The sequence below is a fragment of the Pelodiscus sinensis genome, chromosome 2 (genome assembly GCF_052426305.1).
Source record: "Pelodiscus sinensis isolate ZL-2025 chromosome 2, ASM5242630v1, whole genome shotgun sequence".
NCBI lineage: Eukaryota > Metazoa > Chordata > Testudines > Trionychidae > Pelodiscus > Pelodiscus sinensis.
The window spans coordinates 112,634,085-112,654,983 of record NC_143053.1 but is presented as its reverse complement, the minus strand read 5'-3'; the positions used below and the strand labels follow the sequence as shown (position 1 = coordinate 112,654,983).

The 20,899-nt window shown below is 42.6% G+C and overlaps 1 protein-coding gene across 4 annotated transcripts in view; it reads right to left on the bottom strand.

Annotated features, from left to right (window-relative positions):
* NEDD9 (neural precursor cell expressed, developmentally down-regulated 9) overlaps positions 1-20,899 on the bottom strand; it is a 150,670-nt gene that overhangs the window by 39,146 nt on the left and 90,625 nt on the right. The window contains exon 1 of one of the 4 annotated variants that reach the window (XM_075921260.2): positions 16,959-17,539. The exons of 2 other annotated variants lie outside the window; for them this stretch is intronic. Coding sequence is in view for 1 of the 2 variants with exons in the window: in XM_006138774.5 (XP_006138836.3) it covers positions 16,959-16,970 (12 nt within the window). In the remaining variant the exon portion in view is untranslated. Of the gene's footprint in view, positions 1-16,958; positions 17,540-20,899 lie in introns of those variants that run through there. One more of the 4 variants, XM_006138774.5, reaches the window with a different exon arrangement.

Sequence of the window (20,899 nt, the reverse complement as noted above, 5' to 3'; positions counted from 1 at the left end):
TCAGTCAGGGTCCCCACACAAGTGAGAAGCAAAAAAAAAAAAAAAAAAAAGGCATATCTGAGCCGAGGAGAGCCTGGGCTAGCAGATATTGTACTGCGCTTCCTCCTCTGCCCAGGCAGAGCCTGTAGATTGAATCCAGCATCCCTAACTCTGGCCCTCAAGACTTGGGGCTCCTCCCTCCACAGTGGGGAGGTGACACTGGTGCTCCTACCCTGTGGAGGGAGCAGTGTGGAAGCCATGAGGCTAGAGTGCTGGCATGGGAGCCTGAGCCTCGGGAGACGAATCCCGGCAAGCTGGTTCTTAGGTTCCCAACCCCTGGCCTAGAGGCCAACAAAAAAAGTTTTGTACAAGCCTTGCAGTGTCCTACTTGGACTGGCTGCTATTATGAGATGTGAGGGGCGGTAGGGAGGGAGGGCTACCTTGGCTCAGAGCTGATGACAAGAGGACAAGCCAGTGTGCCTAGACTTAGCAGCACCAGCCTACTGCCCTGCTTTTCTAAATCTCACTTTATGCCAAAAAAAGATTGATATTTAAAAATAGATCTTTTTCCCCTGGTGAAGTGGTAACAGCCAAAATAATTAAAGGTCTTTTTAGTGGAAATTAAGGCATTTTCCTTCCATAGTTTGGGAGGGCTCTTTTCCTTTTTTGCTGTTGATGGTGAGGTAGGGGTGTGTGTGTGTGTGTGTGTGTGTGTGTGTGTGTGTGTGTGTGATTTTAACTGCTAATGAAAATTAGGGTCTCTGAGTACCAGCTGCAGGCAGGTTTAATAAGGGAAGGTCTTCAATCCCAAATACCCTAGCATTCCAGTCCTGTTCATCTTTTGGAGCAGAGGCTGTCAGTCATGCTATAGTATGCCAAGATGTCTGGACTCAGGTTATATGATGTGGAAAATCCTTTAGTCTGCAGAGAAGAAAAGTATTATTTCAGTGTTCCACTGAGCTTTTCCAGCCCCTCTGTCTCGTCTGAGGGGCTGACATTTCAGAGTCTATTTTGGACTGTATGAGGGGTGTGTATTTTGTGTGGCGTGTGACTAGTGAGATGAGAGGGGTAAAAACTGGAAATAAACTCTCTTGAATGGCAATATTATGGTACTCAAAAAGGTGGATTACAGGGTGTTTTTCACTTTACTCCCTGCTTTTTTCTGTTGGTATGTTGGGCCAAATTCATTGCCAGCTGTAGCAGCTGCAACATCTGTTGACTTAATAGGAGTCACAGGTGGCTAGCTGACCTGGTGATTAGGGCCCCAGAGGTTTCATTCCGGCACTTAAGATATGGATATGCTCCATGAATGGATTCCAAAAGGGGATTCAAATTTAAAATCCAGGTCTGCGCAATAAGGGCCCTAACTTCCAGTCTTATAATGAAAGTAACTCCATGTCCAGCTAAAGGGAGCTACTCCTACCCAGCAACACCCAATTAATGGGCCCTAGGTTTAAAGCAGAGCTACTCAACACGTGGCCAGTGGCCCATATGTTTGCAGCCTGTGGTGCGGTTTGTATTTACACGGGGTTCAATATGCAGACTGCAGGTGGGATCCTTTGAAGCTGGCCTCCACTGAGAACACGCTATACAACGGCGAGTCAATATAATGGTCTTCTGTTGATATGCATTTTAGTAATTAAATTACTGGACTGATCATTAAGAGTGCTGTCATATGGGTGGAAATCGGGTAAAAACTGCATTTTATTAATATCAGCAGAACTGACTTAAATGGGGCCTGCATTTTGTGTAGTCTTAGCTTAATCTTTGTATTCATGCCCATCACTGTGAAATAAGCTATTTGCATGTACATGCAACCACACTTAAGTTGCGGCCCTCTGCATGTGCTGAGTGTATCATTGTGGGCCCCAGGACTTCCCAAGTTGAGTAGCCCTGATGTAGAGGGTGCTCAGCACCTTACAGGGCCGAGCTTTTTGAGGCTCTAGTGGCATATCTGTAGCTCAGATAAGTCAGATCTTCGCGGTAGTTAACAGAAGAGGGTTCAGTGTTGAAAGCCGTGCACAGGGAAAAGGGAGGCAGGTACTGAAAGAAGAAATAAGGAGAGTTCTGAACTCAGGATGAGACAGTACACTAACGATTCTCCATTAAGTAGATACCACAGCAGCATATTTCTGTGCTCAATGTTTTCAACTAGACAAGTGAGTTTAAAAAGGAGCAGCAATAACCCTCAACTTTCTGGTTATATTGTAATGCCCTGCACATTAAACTATATTCTTGAAGAGCAATAAAACACCATCTCTACATCCTCTAGGATGGTGTTGTTCAAATTTGGGTCATGGAGCTGCCAGGGTAAGCTGCTTGTGGGCCTGTGCAGCTTTGGTTACTAAATAGGTCCAGCCACGGAGCCTTGCAGCTGTGATTGGCTGCGGTTTGCCATTTCCAGCCCAGGGGAGCTGCGAGGCTCTAAGGCTATGGATACATTAAGTAAACAAAGTGGTGTGGGCCCACCAGTGGCATACTCTGGTGGCCCTGCAATCCAAGTTTGAAAAACGCTCATCTAGGAAAACTGGAGGAGGTGGTATTTTTTTGTTTGGTTTGGTTTCACTTCTCAGAGTGTGATAAGGAAACGTATGAAATCTGGTCTAAAATTTAAATGTCTAAATATGAAGCCAAAGCATCCCTTTTAATTTTTGCTCTGGAAGGGATGAAAACTTTCATTCTTACCCATATGCAGAATGTGCAGTTGCATAGGGCACCCAAAAATTTGAGGCACCATTGGTTCTTAATGTCTACCCACCTACCTCTTCCTATCCCTCTCCTGAGGAAGCAGAGCTATAGAACAGGATCTAGTTACTTTAAGAGTGGAAAAAGTCCTCCAGATCTATTGCTATCACAGAGATGTGACTAAAGACACTGGCTGGATGGCCTGCTACATTCCACATCCTAATGACATTAAAAAAACAAAAAAAGGATACTTAGGGAAAGTGCTAATTGTTCTTATCAGCTTTATGTAGCATGAACACTCTCTTCTTCCTCTTTTTTTTCCCTTTTCCCCTCATCCCTTATTTATTTAGAAACTGGACCTTTAATAACTCCAGTCATCTTAAGAAGTGGGCTGTGCCCATGACAGCTCATGATACCATCTGCATGTTTTGTTAGTCTCTAATTGTTTTTAAGCTCTATTAGCAGAACCTCAAACCTGTGAAAGAGCCATTCAAGTGCTAATGAAGACATTTAACAGGAATTTGCCAACCCCAGCTATATACTGCCAGTTTCTGAATGTACTGTGTGTGTCTACAGGGCCTGAGTTTAAAATTCGCTTTGAAAATATTGCATTAGTGTGTTGCTGAAGATTATAAAATGACTTCTCTAAAAATCCTCCTCCTCCTCCTACGTGCCATCAGGCATTGGGGCACCAGTTTAACAATACTGTGTAGGACCCCATAAATCCTAAGGATGGCCCTGAGTGAAAATAGCAGAAAGGTCACTAAAATGTCATCAGTCTGTCAGACGGAAAAGGGTTGGGGGGGGCCAATATTAAACTGACTCGGAAACATTTCTCCCTGTGTCCACACAGTATGCCCTCTGCATGGATTCTGTGCAACTGGGATTCTGGAAGTCACAGCTGGATAAGAAAGTGGCACAATAAGGGAAATGCTGTTTTATGTGATATTAAGGAAAATACCAATGAGGGTTAATGCTGATCCCAATGCCATTAACATCTGTGGGCTCCTGCCCTGTTTTCAAATCCTCTTAGAGATAGGTTAGAAGCCAGGCTTAGCTGTTGATGATATAATTCAAGATGAAGCAGTGCTTTCAGGTGGAAATTAGAGCCCATACCATCTATGTGAATTTTTTAGTGAGAAATTTTCCTGTAGTGCTTTGGTAAATTAGCAGCATTAGAGCAAAATGTCCCTGCTCACTCTATGGGAAGGTAAATTCCAGCCCTTGCCCTGCTTCCAAAACCAGGCCATTTTTTTTTTTTTTGGAAACACTATCAATGTTAATAAGTCAAATTTCTACATATCTTTTACCTACTTGCTGCTCCCCACCCTGCCCCCCAGCTTTTCAAATCTGCACAGTAGCCTGTATGCGTTCCGCAAAATCAAGAAAAGCAAAAACGGCACCACACCAAGCAAACAATGCAGTGTAAATGACCTCACTCTGATTAAACCCCACAGCAGTAAAAAGTAGAAGCATGTGGAAACGTAAATTCTTTCCCTCAGGCAGTCAATTACTTCCTTAGTTAAAGAAGACGGGATATTGGATGCTTATGAGTAAAAGGAGTAGGGCAGGAAAAACAATGAGGGGAGAAAAACCCAGTCCTGAAATCTGGTTTAAGTTTTTAACTTTCCAGTCGAGGCCTTTGCAACAAGTCTCTTCCCAGGTAGATTTACACTTTCTCTGTACAGCTTGATAGGGGAAACTATTACACGATGGTCACCAATCTGGTTATCACTAGGGATGTTAAAAAGCTTTTAATTTGGTAACCATGTAGATGCTAAAAATCTTAGCAGTTACATGCACTGCAGGTTCTGCAGTATAAAGCTTAGTCTGCAACGAAGCCTCCCCAGGAGCAGGGCTGCCAGACCCTGCCAGCTCTGCTCCCGAGAAAGTGGCATCGCTGCCTCCTCCCTGTAAGTGGAGCAGGCAGCCTTTGCCCATCCAGCTCCCGAGGAGGAAGCTTTTGCTGCCCTGCTGCAGAGAAGCCGCCGCCCCAGGAAACAGCCGAGTGCGAGTTTAACAGATCCCATTAACCAGTAAGCATAAATTGTTTAAATGGCTAGCTGGTTACACCCCAACATCCCTGCTTATAACACTCCTTTTGAAATGAAGAGCAAACATTAGGTGGGTGATTGATCATGTCCAAGCCTTTAGCACAGTTTGGGGACCTTTTTTATATTGTGAATGTGGTATAACCAAGGTGGGAGACAACTGTGCCTTAAATGCGGGTCTCCAACACCATGGCTGAGGCCTACGATTGCTTAAATAATAAAACACTTAGATATTACTGTGGTATGAGGACCACATGAATGCCTAAAGATATAGAAAGACGACATTGACACACACACAATATAAATAAGGTGGCTGGGTCCTTCTGCCAGTTATAGTGGTACAACCTCATTAAATTGAGTACGATAGCATCAGTATAACTGAGAGTATTTACAGATTAATACAGTACATCAACACAAAGAAAAATCCACTAGAAGATCCTTCTTGGTTCAATAATACCTTAAACACCCAAAGAAACTGAATGGTTATCACAGGCATTTTAACTCCATGTAAACTAACTAAGAAAGAAGGAAAATGCACCCAAACCCAGGTATTGCAAAGTACATGCCAGACAGGCTAAGTATATGTTGTGTTGATTTAGCTATTGGATAAAGAGTAGCGCATTGAAGGACATTCTGAGTTTTCATGGTCTTTTTTTCTCCTAGTGACATTCATTGGGAAACAAGATTTATTCCCAGGCCACTTTGACATTCCCCAGGACCCATTGTTTCCACGTGATTCACAGAGTTGTTCCCGCTGAAATTTCAACTGCTCAGTGAATGGGGCCTGTTTAAGAAAAGGCCTCTGATGTGCTGATTGCATTCCTGTAGAGTGAATACATTCTTAATGCTTTCCCTTTTCAAGGCAGGCTAATCCAGCCTGACTCTGAATGAACTGGCTTTAAAATACACCTAAAAAGGCAGGCATGGCTTCCAATCCCAGAGAAGGGAAAAATACACTTTTTTTTTTTGTATATCCTGTACAATTTTTTCTAGGAGTCTGAACTGCAGCGTTAGCTGCTCCATTTCCTGACAAATACGAGTCACACCCAAAGGCACTAGAGAAAAATTAATTCATTAAAAATCACAGTAGTTTACACTACTCTTAAAGTCTAGACAAAGACCAGGAAAGGGGAGGGGGACCTTCTGCAAGAGCAGCCTAAGATAAGCAGCAATATTTGAGTCACACTTTCTGCTGGTGTAAATTGACCCAACTCCATTGACATTCATGGAGTTCCATCAGTTTACACCAGTAGAGAGTTTGGCCTAATATCTCTAAATCCTGCTTTAATTAGCAATAGCAGACATTGTGTTTAAGGTATATATTACGCTGCACTGTTTGCTTTGCTAAGCTCACACTGAGTCCCCCATAGTATGTTAAGGATATAAAATCCCCTTTAAGTTAACTGGTTACACGTGATGTTTAACTGGTTAACTGCTTAAATGGTTGTAGACTTAGGAACTGCTTCAGCCCATCTGGGCTGCAGCAACTCTCCCCTCACAGGCGGGGGCTGCTCAGACCCAAGCTGGAGTGCCCCTGTCCGCAGCATTCCAGGCTGGGTCTGCCACAGTTCATGGCTCCCCTGGTTCCTGCCTGTGGTGGGCCCTGCTGCTTGAGTTTAACCAGTACATGGAGTTTAACTAGTTAACTAGTGCTCCAGTGATGGCCCCTTTGTGCTGGAGCAGCCCCATGCCCACAGCAGTAGGGGAGCTGCTCCAGCCCCAACCAGTTCACCTTCACATCCCTAGTTTATCATATTTTCCTCCATCGTTTTGTACATACAGGGCCACATTTCAGTGGGCTCCAAGCAGGTGCATCTCTGCTCAAGGGCAAGTCATAGTGTGAGGTAGGCTGGCCATGAAGGTACCTCAAGAAGAGAGGACAGTTGCATCTAGTGCAGAGGGAACCCAGGGCAGGGGGATGTGTGAGATTCAGAAATCAGAGTTATGAGGCTCAGGACTGGGGTTGGATGGATGAGTGTGGGGTGGGGCAAAGGTGCCATCTTGGAAGGGGGGGGGCTGCAGCCACACATACTGGGTCACTGCTGCTCTTCTTTCTCTGACTCTCGGTGAGTGAGGGGAAAGTTCACAGCCTGTTGCATTCCTCCTCTGCCCTCCCCTTCAGCAGCCGCAAGTGAGAGGAAGGCACAAGCTGAGCACTTTCCCCTTGCTCCCTGGTAGAGGAAGAAGACCCAGTATGTGTAGCTGCAGTCCCCTCCCCCGCTGCCCTCCCAGCTTTTGAAAAAAGGCTTAGCAAGGCCGCCGTTAGGAATCGGGCTGGGAGTAGTGCAGCTGAGCGCCCCAGCCCTCTGACTGCTGCTTGTGGGAGCACTGCACCAGGGCACACCAGCTTACTTTCACCTCTGGTCTCAAGAGAAAAATAGAAGGCATAAGGACGTCCTGCTTCGTATGAATAGAGGACAGAAGACAGTAACAAAAACCAGGACTGTCCTCTATAAAAGAGCACGAATGGCCACCCTAGAGTGAGGCTGAGGGGAACTCCAAGCCTTGATCCCTCCCAGCATCCCTATGGGTGCATGAAAGAAGATAGGGTGGTTCTATGCAGGCCCACCAGCAAGAGGGGTAAGGGGTGAAGTGCCCCATGGCCTGGCAATTCTAAAGGGTAGAGGCAGTGCCTGGTGCTCCAGGCCCTTACAATGACTGCCAGGGTGCCATGTTGCATGCTTTGGGGGATGTGGCAGGTTGGCGCATTCTGGGCGGTGCTATGGGCTTGCTGCCCTGGCCCTGCCTCTTCTGCCTGAGGCTCTGCCCCTTCTAGGGGCACAGAGCCAGCTTCCCTTACCTTGCCCAGGGGCCCGGCATGGCCATCGTTTCCCCTGGTTCCGTGGCTTTGAGCCCTTTTAGAGCTGGCCAATATGCATAGCCCAAAGTAAATGAGTACTTTGCCTCAGTTTTTAATAAAGGTAATGAGGAGCTTAGCAGTCATGGCAGGATGGCTAAGGGAAATGAGGCACACTCTGGGAAACCAGGCAATACAGCTTGGCTGTACAGGGGCTCCAGGAAGAAATAATTGACTTTCGTGACTTCATGTCCCCTTGTCCTGAAGAAACAACTATGAGAAGTGGTGAAAAGAACAGAGACGGTCATCAAAGAGCTTTAGCCTACAACTGATGTTCAGATATTTGGCAGCTTTAGTACAGGGCTTTATTTTCCAACTTGTGATATTGATTTAGTTATTTGGGGGAAATGGGAATGCCCACTTCTACAAATGCTGGAAGAAGCACTAAGGAAAGGATGTGAAAGCAGAAATTACCACATCTGAGTGGAAGTCGTACTCAAAGGGTACGTCTACACTCCACTATTTAAAAAAAAAACAACCCAATGAGAGTGTCTACACAGCCATTCTGTTATTTCAAAACTACGGATGGCTTATTCTGAAATCTGTAAACCTAATTCTACAAGGAATAACTCCTATTCCGAAATAACTATTTTGAAATAAGGCGTATGTAGATGCTTCGCTCCTGCTATTTCTAAATAGAATGTACTTGGTGAGAGGTTAAGTTATTCCTCCCCAGTGCCTCCTAGAGCTCTAAACTCCTAGCAGGGATTTTTAAAGACCCCATTAACTAAGGGGTTATCCCCACTGGAGAATTGCTAATCTAACACCTAGTTTTAAGAAAGAGGCAAAACTAAAAACCTGTTTTACCTCAGCTGTATGCAATATCTTGGAACAAACTGGGATAAAATATAACATGGTTTTACAAAAGGTAGATCATGCCCCCATCAACCTGATCTCTAAATAACAAATTTTTTTAGATAAAGGAAATGCAGTAGGTCAAATCTACCTGGACTTGATACAGTTCTGATGGCAAAGGGGAAAAATTGGAGAAGATGAGTGATGTATTTGAATATTCAATTCAAATACATCTAAACTGTATTGTTAAATTTACACATTGGCTGAAAGGTGAACTGTCAAGCTGGAGGAAGATTACTAGTGGCTTCCTCAGGGATTGGTTTTGGGACTAATCTAACATTTTCATTCATGGTCTTGGTACAAAAAGGGGGAATGTGCTAATAAAATGTGTGGGTGGCACTAATTTTGCCAATATGAAGGAAGACTGTAATCTCATGAAAGGAAAATTTGGATGACCTTGAAAACTGAAGCAATAGAAAAGGGATGAAATTTAATGGTGCAAACTGCAAAGTCATGCACTTTGGGACGAACATATTTTTTCCCCCTGTAAGATGGGGGTCATATATGTTAAAACAACAGATGAGGAAAAAATCTGTTGTGTATTCAACAGTCAATCACAGGATGACTTTCCAGGTTCCATCATATTGGTAGCTTACAAAAGCTAATGGACTCCTAGAATGTGTCTTGCGAGATATTACCAGTTGAGAGAGGATAGTGCTATGACTATTCTAGAAGGCATTACGAGACCTCCTTTGGAATACTGTGTGCAATTCAGGCCTTCCAGGTTTAAGAAATGTGAATGCAAACTGGAACAAGTGTAGAGAGAGGCTGTGAGGATGATCATAGGAATGGAAAAACCTACCTTATGAAAGGAAACTTAAGGAGCTGGTTTGTTTAGCCTAGCCAAACAAAGGCTGAGGGAAAATACAGTTGTTCTCTATAAATACATCGGAAGGATGAACACAAGAGAGGGAGAGGAGTTATTTAAGTCAAGGGACAAAGGACAATGTTGGCACATGATGCAATGGATATAATCTGGCCATCAACAAGTTTAAACTTGAAATTAGATAAAGGTCTTTAACCATCAGCAGACTGAAATTCTAGAATAGCATCCTCCCAAGGCGAGCAGTGTGGGGAAACATTTTAACTAGTTTCAAGTATGGGCTTGACAAGTTTTTGGAGGGGATGGCATGATGAGGTTGCCCACAAGAGCACGTGGTCCATCTGCAACTGCTAGTAGCAAATATCTCCAGTGGCTACCAATAGGACAAGATGGGGAGGGCTCCGAGTTACGACAGTGAATTCTTTCCCAGAATTAATCAGGTGGGTTCTTGCCCATGTGCTCAGGGTCTAACTCTACCATATTTGGTGCTAAGAATTCTCCTCCCTGTTCCTACCCCTGATCAAATCATCAGAGACCTTGGGGAGTTTTTACCTTTCTCTGCAGCATGGGGCATGGGTCACTTACTGGTTTCAACTAGAGTAAACTCATGGCCTGTGGTCCATCAGCAGCCAGAGTCCCCGTGGCTTTGGGGGAGCGGCATGTCCATCCCCATCTCCCTAGCTCTACTCCTTCCCACCACTATCTCACTGTATTCCCCTATTGTACCCTGTCCCCCACGCAATCCCTGAGGCCGCATCCCTGGGGGCAGGATTTGCAGGATGAGTATGGACATGGCTCCTTCCTCCCACTCAGGCAGCTGGGCCAGATTGTGGATATGTTCCGGCTGTAGGTGGCCTGTGGGCTATGTGTTTGAGACCCCTGAACCAGAGGAAATGGTGGATTCTCTGTAACTTTAAACCTGTAAAGCATGATTTGAGGATTTCAAACAGTAGATCAGCCAGAGGTTGTGGTTCTATCATAGGAGTGGGTGGGCAAGGTTCTGTGGCCTGCAGTGTGCAGGAAATCAGATGAGGTGGTCACAGTGGTTGCTTCAAGTCTACAAGCGTGAAGGTGACATTGCTGTGCCTGTTTGAGTGGAATAGCTGCTGTACAAGTGTCTGTGACTCAGGAGAACTTTTGACTGAGTCTGAGTTCTTCCTGAGAACTCCAGTCACAGCTGACCTGAGTTTTGACTCGTGTGTGTGTGTGTGTGTGTGTGTGTAAGCTCACTGTAATGTAAGCTTCTCTGCAGTAAACACGTATAGAGTTCAATGGCCAGTGATAAGATGCCATAATTCAGGAATAGGGTTGGGTGATTTTCAGTGATAACCAGATTTATCAGTAATGTTTTCACCAGCAACAGGTTTTGTGCAGGTCAGCAGAAACATTTCCTCCTCTGTCTGAGTGGGCTATCCTAATGCCATCTTCAGAACATGTTTCCTAGGGCAACTTCACAGACTATTACTGCTACTTCTACCACCACGCAAGTAGTTTATCATAAAAGCCACTTCTGGCATGTAAACCCATGTTCAGGTCTTCTGAAGGTATGGCAAACTGCCTTTGAGTAACAACAGGCCTGAATTCTCACTTAAGACACATAAGAGTATCCCTAAAAGTGTGGTTAAAAACAGTTTTATGTACAATTTTCTCAGGACCGGACTACTTATGGATACAAGTGAAATCTGAAGTAACAAAATATCACAAGTAAGACTAATGTTCCAGCCCATTCCATGAACTACTGCTTTTGGGTCATCTTAGACATTTTAGAGAATCTAACCAAATTTCCAGATGGAATAGGTTCAGATACATTTCTCAGAAATGCCGGACTTTGGAACATCCTCATGCAGAGAGTCTACAAACCACTTAAATAGTTGCCCATCACTAGCTACTACTTTGACTTGACATTACAGTGGGTTAGTGTAGAGATGGATGACTCATTAGTACTACAAAAGGGACTAACTTAGTACTTGCAGGACCTGTTTACAGTTCTCCACTCCACCACAGACTTTCTCTATGATCTTAGATAAGTCACTTAACCTCTCAGTGCCTCAGTTTCTCATGAGTAAAATGCTTGATGTGAGAGTGAGGTAATTGGATACTGTACCCCTCAGAGACTAACAGAAGAGAGAAAATTGAGTTTATAACTATGGTTTCTGATACATTCTGCATTTGGCTGGGAATGGCTTCAGCAGAAGTGATCAGCAGTCTAGGTCCCAAGTCGTGCAGACTCCTAAGATGCATAGAAACCAAGCCACCTCTCCAGTGTCTGTCTAAAGGCTACTAACCCCTTTGGTCTTCTCCAGGCCATTGGCAGAAAGTCAGTACCACCATTGATTTGTTCATTGCTACTGCCTTCTCTGTGATGTCAAAGATAACTACTGCTTTCATAACCTCCTTCCCCTACATTAAGGTGCACAAACCCTTCAAAGCACCCATAGAGAAGCATTGCATGGTTGCTAAGACTGCACACTGTTCATTCACATTCACCCAACATGCATCCATTTGTACTGCCCCTCTCCACTGATATGAGGGTCAGCGTGGTTTTCTATCATTACTCAGGTAAAACTTCCATTGAATGTAATGGGAATCATTCTGGAGTAAAGGCTGCAGTGTTAGGCCCATGGCCCAATATGAATTCAAGCATGTATGTGTTGTATAATATGAGAAGGAGTCAATTTTTAAATTCTTATTTGGAAAACTTTTTAAGGGGGGATAGGCTCAAAACTGAACCAGATTTGCAAGGATTGTTGTCTTCCAGAAGTGTATGCAACTTGCATTTGTTCAGTTTGTTAGTGCTAAATTGGCTTCTAATTAGAAAATCTTTCATGTCAACAGTACTGATTTCCAGACCGTTAAAAATCAGTAAGAAAAATTGCTTAAAAGTTCATCATATTCCTTTTTTTTTTTTTTTTTTTTTTTTTATGAGTACGATGCTGTGCCCTTTAAGACATGAAGTGACTAAAGCGGTCTAAACGCTGAGTGTTGCTTGGTAGACTGAAGGTTGGTTTTTAAACTTTGGTGGTTAGTGTGCTCTGTGATGTGACTTTTTTTGCTAAGGTCTTACTAACCTTATTTACTGCCTTCACAGGTTGGTGTCAAGGTAAACAAAAGGGTTTTGGTCAGTAAAATACAGGCCGTTCTTTTCCCTTCATGTAGTCAAATAATTTGCTGTTCATTGTTTGGGCTACAAATAGCTTTTCACAAGCATTTCTGGTTGGAAATACGGTATTTCTTCCAAGTGGCACTATTTGTTTGACTTGGCATGCAGGCTTTGTAATTAAGTGTATATATTACTGCCCAGTTCAAATGGCAGGCATTTCAAACCAATTTGTTTAGGTTCCTTTCTTGCCAACACATTATTTAAAATGGAAAATCAAAACCTCATACTATACATTCTCACCATTCTTACTGGTTTAAATGAGATGTGGAATGCAGTCATGCCCTCTTCCTCCCTCCCCCAATACAGATACCCCTTTGAGTGCTGTAACAAACTTCCCCTCCCCTTTCTTTTCAGTGTTGCTTGTGGTTGGCAAATAGCTATCCAAGACTTGTTAGCACAGTACTCCTTCCATTATGTCACAGTATGTCTAATCATGGCAGCACCTGATTACATTTTCATTTCCCTAGAGAAAAGTTTTAGTAATGGAGACTTTGTCCTCAGAATCATAGGTGGTTTGGATTCAGCAATTAAGAATTCAGTCTTTTGAAGTATATAATATCAAGATTCTATGGGAAGTAATATGGCATAGATGGATGAAAAAGAACTTGAGGTATGCCACAATACCATCATAATGTAATGGCATTTATATCTGAGAGAATCTTTCATACAAAATTACAAAACATTTCAGTCAATATGCAAATATATACAACACAGCTTGCAATATATCATGAAGTACACTTGATAGAACACAGGTGAAAGGTATAAGGGAAGGTGAGTCTAATTAAATATTGGGAAACTAGGAGACTAATCATGGAGAACTGATTGAGATTTTTCTTCTATGCTTCTCTATCTACCCTACTGTCCAATTTAACTGAATTTGACTCAGGGCATGGAGTGGAGAATGGCAAAAAGAGGGGAAAAAAATTAGTGAAATCATGGCCTTATTAAAGTCAGTAGGAGTTTTACCACTGGCTTCAGTGAGGAAGTGGGGAGCAGAATTTCACCCCTGTTATTTTGTTCTCCATCTTGTTTCTCAAACAAGTTTAGGTCAAAAGAACAGTGAGCAAGGTGAGCAAATCCTTTTTTTTCAGTACCAGTCTGTTGGAGGAAGATGAGTGAGTGAAGTCCTTCCATCACTACCAAGCAACACTCCACATGGCGTATAATCATTGTCTCAGTCACCTCAATAAACAGAAGCTTCAGGGGATAGCCCAGTTAGTCTATAAAGTGCTACCAGACCATTTGTTGTTGGGTTTTTTCTGTAACAGACTAACAAAACATGTAGATGGGATTATGAGCTTTTGCATCAGAAGAAGTGGGCTATGCCCACGAAAGCTCATGATACTGTCTACATGTTTTGTTAGTCTATAAAGTGCTGTTTTTTTTCAATGAACAGAGACTCTTCTAATGTACAGGTAAGTTTAACACACACACAAACCCACCTGTCACCACTTACTGCATTTTGAAAACTACAGGAAGCTGTTTGTGAAACCAAGTCCACTTTATGCCTGGCATAAACACAACCTGTACACACACTTTCAAATCAAAAATTAAAATATTAATGTTTGTACTGTTTATCTTCTTCTCCCTAAAATAAGCAATGAGCAAACAGATAAAAATATAAAATAAAATATATAGTCACATTAGGAAAAATTGTACAAGAAGGTAAAATGTATTTTCTTTGTAGTTTTCCCCAATATCTGAGAAATAGATCTCAGGATATTTGTCCTGGATAAACTGTTCAAATAAATACTCCAAACTTCCCATGAAATGTAAACACGTAGTCTGGCAGGAAGGTTTGTAGAGACCAAAAACCTTCTGTCTTTTTTTTTTTTAAATAGTTTATTCTTTTTCTTTGTCTAGCCTGCTCCATCTAGATTGAATTACGTAATCCCCTTCCAAACCAAAGCCTTCAAACTAGACAGGAAAGGAACATTATAGAACTGGGAAGATTTCTGTTGTGGAAGTGGCTTATTTCAGTCTCTCAGTGCCTTGTGGCTAGTGTGAAATATGATCTCCTCACTGCTGTAGAGTTGTTTTTTTGGCAATGTGCAAGGGAGGGGAGGGAAGGGGAGGGTAGCAAAAAATTATAAGGAGTTGTATAACTGTGTAGGTCTGTCATTTTTTAAGTCACTATAGCTCATCATTTGTGAGAGGAAAATGTGTTTAATTAGTTAAAGATTAATGTTAACACGACAATTTCTACTAAGTGAAGCAGCAATTTCAGTGCATTCCTTATTTTGTTACATTATTTATCCATGTTCCCTCTGTGTGACTATTTCTCTAAAGCAGTATCAAATAATGATGGACCTGAACTATAAAGTTTAGGGGTATTTGTATCAGTGGTTTTGGCTCAGCCTATTACAACACAGAGCCAGCCATAGAGTTCAGATCTGAATTGGGAAGTTCTGAGAGTCGTTCTAGGTCATGTAAGACCCCCATCACTACGGTATCTGAATGCCACAGATGGAATCTGGGGTCCAGCTAATGATACAAATGAGAGATGGCCATGAAGTCTAGATCTAAATCTAAATTCTCCTAAAGACTGTGAGTGTTCAATTTCTTGAGAGTTTAGATTGAGCTCATCCTGAATAACAAATAAGAACACACACAGCTAAAAGTGAGTGAGAGTTTACATGTGTTATAGCTAGTATTTATTTGTATTCTGGTAGCTTTGGGAGGTTCCACTCTATAGGTTCTTAAACCACACTAATCACTTCCAGATTAGGGCTCCATGGTGCTAGGTATGGTAAATATACAACAAAAAGATCTAAAAGAGCTTGCAGTCTGTGTGAATGTGTGTGATTTTTGTAATTCACCTTTGTATTGAACTTAATGAGTTTTTTTTGGTGTGTGTGTGTGTGTGTGTGTGGCAGGGGGAATCAAAATATTCTTTTCCTCCCTCTTTCTGCAGTCACACAAGATTACTATATGTCTATACGTTAGTCTAATGCATCAATCCAGTACTCTGCCCAGATATTTATAATTTGTGTACCACTATGATTGATATATACATCAGTGCTTGATGTTTCTGTCTTTAAGTGGGTTGGTTGATTTGTTAAAGAGTGGAGAGAGGAACATGGTTCTAATTTCCAAATATATAATTGGTTTCTTGCTCCTAGCTAATTAAAACAAACCACGTTTAAAAAAAGCTTGTTCACATAAAACATTTGTTAAAGTGTAGAAAACAGGCTGATTATTTCATAGGGGGAAAACAACAATTTCTATGTTTATAAACAGTGCTGGATAATAATGCTGAACGTCACTTAGAAAGGGGTGGGGTGTGTGTGTGGGGGGGGGGTGTAAATATACACATTTTACATTTGAGGACACACGCACATATACATACACATGCACATTTTACATCCATCAATGTAAATGTCCTTGAGTATTCCAGTGAAACTCTGAAGTTGCTGAAATTATTATGCTGGTGCAAATGAAAGGAGAATTTTAGTCACTTGTTCAGATATGTATAGTACTGTACTTGCATCAAAAACAGTTATAGGAAAGTACATTCGATTCTGAAATCAAACCTAATTTAAAAAAGAGAATCTTTTCCCAGGTGTTCTCTCTATACTATACACTTTATTTTCCATTTAAGGGATCTTATTCTCCTGTCATTTGCACCACCGTGAATCTGGAGTAACTTCCCTTAACTTTAGTGCAATCAATTCAGTTTTTACACTGGAATATGAGGGATCAGAATTTGGTCCAGTAAATTCATGCGGAATCTTACCACATGCTGACTGAGTTAAGTTTTTTTCCCCCCTAGCCGCTCCTTTTCTAGATTATACTTTCATAATCTATGAGAAAACGGTCTTGCTTTTGGAAACAAAGTACCTACCAGTTAATATACTTAAACAACAATAAAAGGTCTGATAGCACTTTATAGACTAACAAAACATGTAGATGGTATCATGAGCTTTTGTGGGTACAGCCCACTTCTTCAGATGACTGGAGTTAAGTAAATATTTTGCCACCGATGAATGCAAGAAGCATTTTTACCAGGATTCATCAGAACTTTAACCTAATGCATGTATTACTCATGGTAGGTGTACCAGGCTTTCTACTAAAAGCTCATTTTATTTTCAGACTAGACCAACTGCCCCGCAATTTTTTTTCCCATTCAGAGCCCCAATATTAAGGATCTCAGAAAATGGTATGTAGAATTTTGGAAGATCTCCTTGAAACACACATGGCAAAGTCATTCACAACAGGAGGAGAGACTGAGACTGCCTTCGGATGAATCCAAAAATAAGCGAGTCTGAGATTTAGAAGCTGTGCTTTTCCATCTACGTTGAGCCACTGCTCTATCTGTAGTAGTTGCAGGAAAATGAGCTGGGAGTTTGCTTAGGGACAATCTGAAAAGAGTCTAAAAACTAGACAGAATTTAGGGTATTTATTTCAAGCAAAGTGCTCTATATCCATCGGATTTTGCACTGCGAGGAAACTGTCACTCAGAAGCCTTTTGGAACTGAAGATGTTAATGGCTCCCACCCCACATATATTTAATTAGAAAATTCCTTCAAAGAAGCCCCTTTTCCTTACCTTATACTTCATATTTGCAGGCTTATATGGAGTAGTCTTGTACAACTAGACAAAACACATTGAGAGCGCAGGTTTTTTCTCACCCATTTAATGCCTTGCTGAACGAAACAAATATTCCCAGAATTGCAGTTGGTTTGCCAGGCTAATGTGAGAGTTCTTGGTACTGCAAAGTTCCCAGTGTCTCTGAGCTCACGTTGGACTTGTGGGAGGCAGGCTACTGAACTTCATTTGCATACATCCCAGCTATTGGCTAAGAGGGCAGAATTCCTGGGAGAAGGTAGCACGGATCCCAGCCACTCCTCAACTTTTTTTTTTCCAAACTCCCCTTCTAACAAAAAACACTTAACACGAGAGTCTTCCGCGAAAGGAGAGGAGGGGGCGTGTGAGAGAGATTGAGGGTGAAATCTTTGAAAGATTAGCTTCGTGTTTTTGTTTTTTTAAAGAAATCGACTCACAAAACAAGTTCCGACAATCCCGTTTCCTGTGACCTAGCAACTCCTTCAATTTCATTTCAAAGCCATTCACCTCACAATCTCCACATGAAATGGACTGTGGGAACAAAAGCCTTTTTGTCTACAGTACTCTCTTTCCTCACCACCCCTGCTGATATCTTTTCTTGGTCGCTGTTGTGTTTTCTGGGTTCTTTTCAAGGTTCAAAGTGCTCTGGCTGTCAGATTGAAAGAAGCCCCTAAAATATTCTGTCGGACATGGCAGAGATTTGACACTAAAATTTACTCACACATGTACTCTGAACCTACACAGTTATTATAATGATCAAAATGTTCAGGGTGTTTTCCAGACAGAATAAAATGCATATGTTATTTAGATACAATATATATCTGGCAGCCACTCTTAGCTTAGATTAATGTTTAATATTAAATCTGTGCGCTCTCATGCTGCTTTTCCCCTCTCCTGTCAGCACTAATGCTCTAGAAGCGCACACTTGTATCTTTGTATTTTGAACAGCGAGGTTTTTCATTCCCGTTTTCCTGCTTAGTGAGATGGTCTGTTAACGGGCCAGTCATTATCTCTGGAATCAAAACGCTAAGTGTTCGCTTTGCATGGGAAAGGATTGTTATTTACATATTGATTAGACACGGGAGGGCAAGTTGGCTTTAATGTTCGCTGAGCCTGGTTTATACAGTGACCCGGGCATAATCAGTGGAGTTGGGTAGTAATTCCTTTGTGCTTGCTTGGAGGCCGGCAGTGCTTAATTTGTAATGGAAGAGGTGCTGGGCTGCAAGCAATTAGGTGACATGGCTTAAGAAGCTATTTATTTATTTATTTTTACTTTCATAACTGATTTGGACAGCCCAGAGGTACTGGGGCTGGGAAGTGCCAAGCCCAGGGACTAGCAATCCCTGACTCAAATTAAACTCTTAGGGCAGGACAGAGGAGTGAAGAAAATATGACTTAATAGTGCCATGCTCTGTAACTGGAACTGCCTCATCGGTCTTGGTGAACTCAGTCCAGAGACCAGCAATCCTTGAGGGAAGAACTCCACCTAAATTACCTGACCTGGAAAGACACTTACAAAAAAAACACTTCTGACCCATTTGGATTTCAGCTGAAATTCTAGGTCACAGATGGACTAGGACTGCTTCTAGTGGTCTAAGAAAAAAGAGGAAGAGAGTGTCTTCCATTGTGGAAATATAAAGATGACTCCATTTCCACAGTGTGATAGAACCTGAGTAGTTTTCATGAGACTCAGCCTAGAGTAGCAAAGTCTCATTAAGCTTTTCATTATGCATGGAAAACATAATATTGTATGTCTGTCTGTCTCCATCCAGTGGCTTAGGCGGAGGAAGGTTTTTGCCTTCCCAAACTGCCAGCCTGGCCTCCTCCACACTCCACCCCCAGAATGGTTGCTTTAGGTGTTCTGGGGGCGGAGTGTTGCTGCCCCCAGTGTCCTCCCTCCCCATTGCTCCAAGGAAGCTGGGGTGCACATGCTCTTCCTCTCCCTATGGTGGAGGTGGGGCTTCAGCAGAGTAGACAGGGCTGTAGGTAGGGCTGGGGGCCTGCCTCATGCAGCCCCAGCTGCACCGATCACCCATGTCTATCTGCTATATATTTGAGAGAGTTCATTTGTCTCTGAGAGTCCATTGGTTCAAGAGTTCCTCCTAAACAGTAAGGCTGTGTCTACACTGGCAAGTTATTCCGGAAAATCAGCCGCTTTTCCGGAAAAACTTGCCAGCTGTCTACACTGGCCGCTTGAATTTCCGGAAAAGCACTGACGAGCTAATGTAAAATCATCAGTGCTTTTCTGGAAAAACTATGCTGCTTCCATTTGGGCAAAAGTCTTTTTCCAGAAAACTGTTCCGGAAAAGGGCCAGTGTAGACAGCACAGTAGTGTTTTCCGCAAAAAAGCCCCGATCGCGAAAATGACGATCGGGGCTTTTTTACGGAAAAGTGCGTCTAGAATGGCCACGGACGCTTTTCCGCAAAAAGTGCTTTTCCGGAAAAGCGTCCTGCCAATCTAGATGCGCTTTTTCCGAAAATGCTTTTAACGGAAAACTTTTCTGTTAAAAGCATTTCCAGAAAATCATGCCAGTGTAGACATAGCCTAAGAGGCAGGATCACCAAATTTGGTAGGCAGTTTCTTCTTATAACTTAAAGCAAGGTCAGGGTTTGGTTGTGCCAGGACAATGGGATGTGCTGGAATGGGATTGCTTCTCAGAAAACCATACAGATAAGAGACAGAATCACCAGGCAGGTGAAAGGGACTGTCTGGGGGTTCCCTTCCCCTCCCCCCATTCATGACTGCCCGTCCCTGAGCTTCCCATCTCCCAGGCATCCTTTTAGGAGGGTGATGGAGGAGCTTAAGAGTCCCCCTGCTCTCCTCCCCCCAATTCATATAGTAATACTACTGGCTGTTTCCCTTCATCACAGAGGGACAGGAAAATGCACAGTTTGCTGCATTCCAGGGGAGTGCAGGGGCGGGGGAGGGGGCGTACAAACTTGGACCCGCTCCAGCTGGGGGACATGCACCCCTCCCCTGGCTCTGCCCACTGGAACTGCAGTGGCCATAGAGAGGTGCTTCTCAGCTGGTCCCAAGCTGCTGTGGTGAGAATAGGCTGGTGCAGTCCTCTCTCCCTTCATACTGAACCCCTCATTCCCAGCCCCACCCTGAGCAATGATTTAAAGAAAAAACAAAAATCATTTGAAGACCTGAGCACAGCTGGGTACATCCTCTGGTTGTCCTAAACAGTACTTACATATACAGTGTAGCATTGTTGCAGAGAAGAGTATACTTCATTGTGTTAATTAAATGGTTTCCAATTTGCTTATTTACAAAGGATCTCATCCTACAATTGACTCTCTACCAGCACAATTGCAGGACTCAGACTATAAATTCACAAATTTCAGTAATCCACAAGAGGTGAACTAATCATTAATGAGGACTAGTGAGTTTCTGCTGTGTGTTCCAGTAAAGATATTTTAGAATCCTACCATGTTGCATTGTAATTGGGCTTATGGTATACAGTAGTACTCTGACACAACATTGCTTGGACTTCTGGTTTTGTTGCTTTGTTTATTCCTTGAAAGTTTTCAGAGAAATACTGTAGTGTGAATTAGTTTAGATGTGGAACAGTTATGCCATGTCAATTTACAAAATACTGACATGTTCAACAATTACCATGTGACATTGCTGTGGATGTTATGTGGAATTTATTCCTAATGGTTAATAAAACATCAAGAGCACTTACCCTGCTGAAGCGATTCTAACTAAAATTGTTTCTGCACTCACATAAATTAGAGCAAACAGCCAAGGATCTTTTTTTTTTTTTAATTGGATGGATAAATGAATCCCATAGACCTAGTGTAACTGCAGTGAAAGTCTGAGTGTCTTTTGTTTTGTGAGTCTTAACTCCTCTGATCTTTCTGCTTGACTCTCCGTGGCTTTTGAGAGGATATAAATGCTTCCTTCTTGGATATTCTCC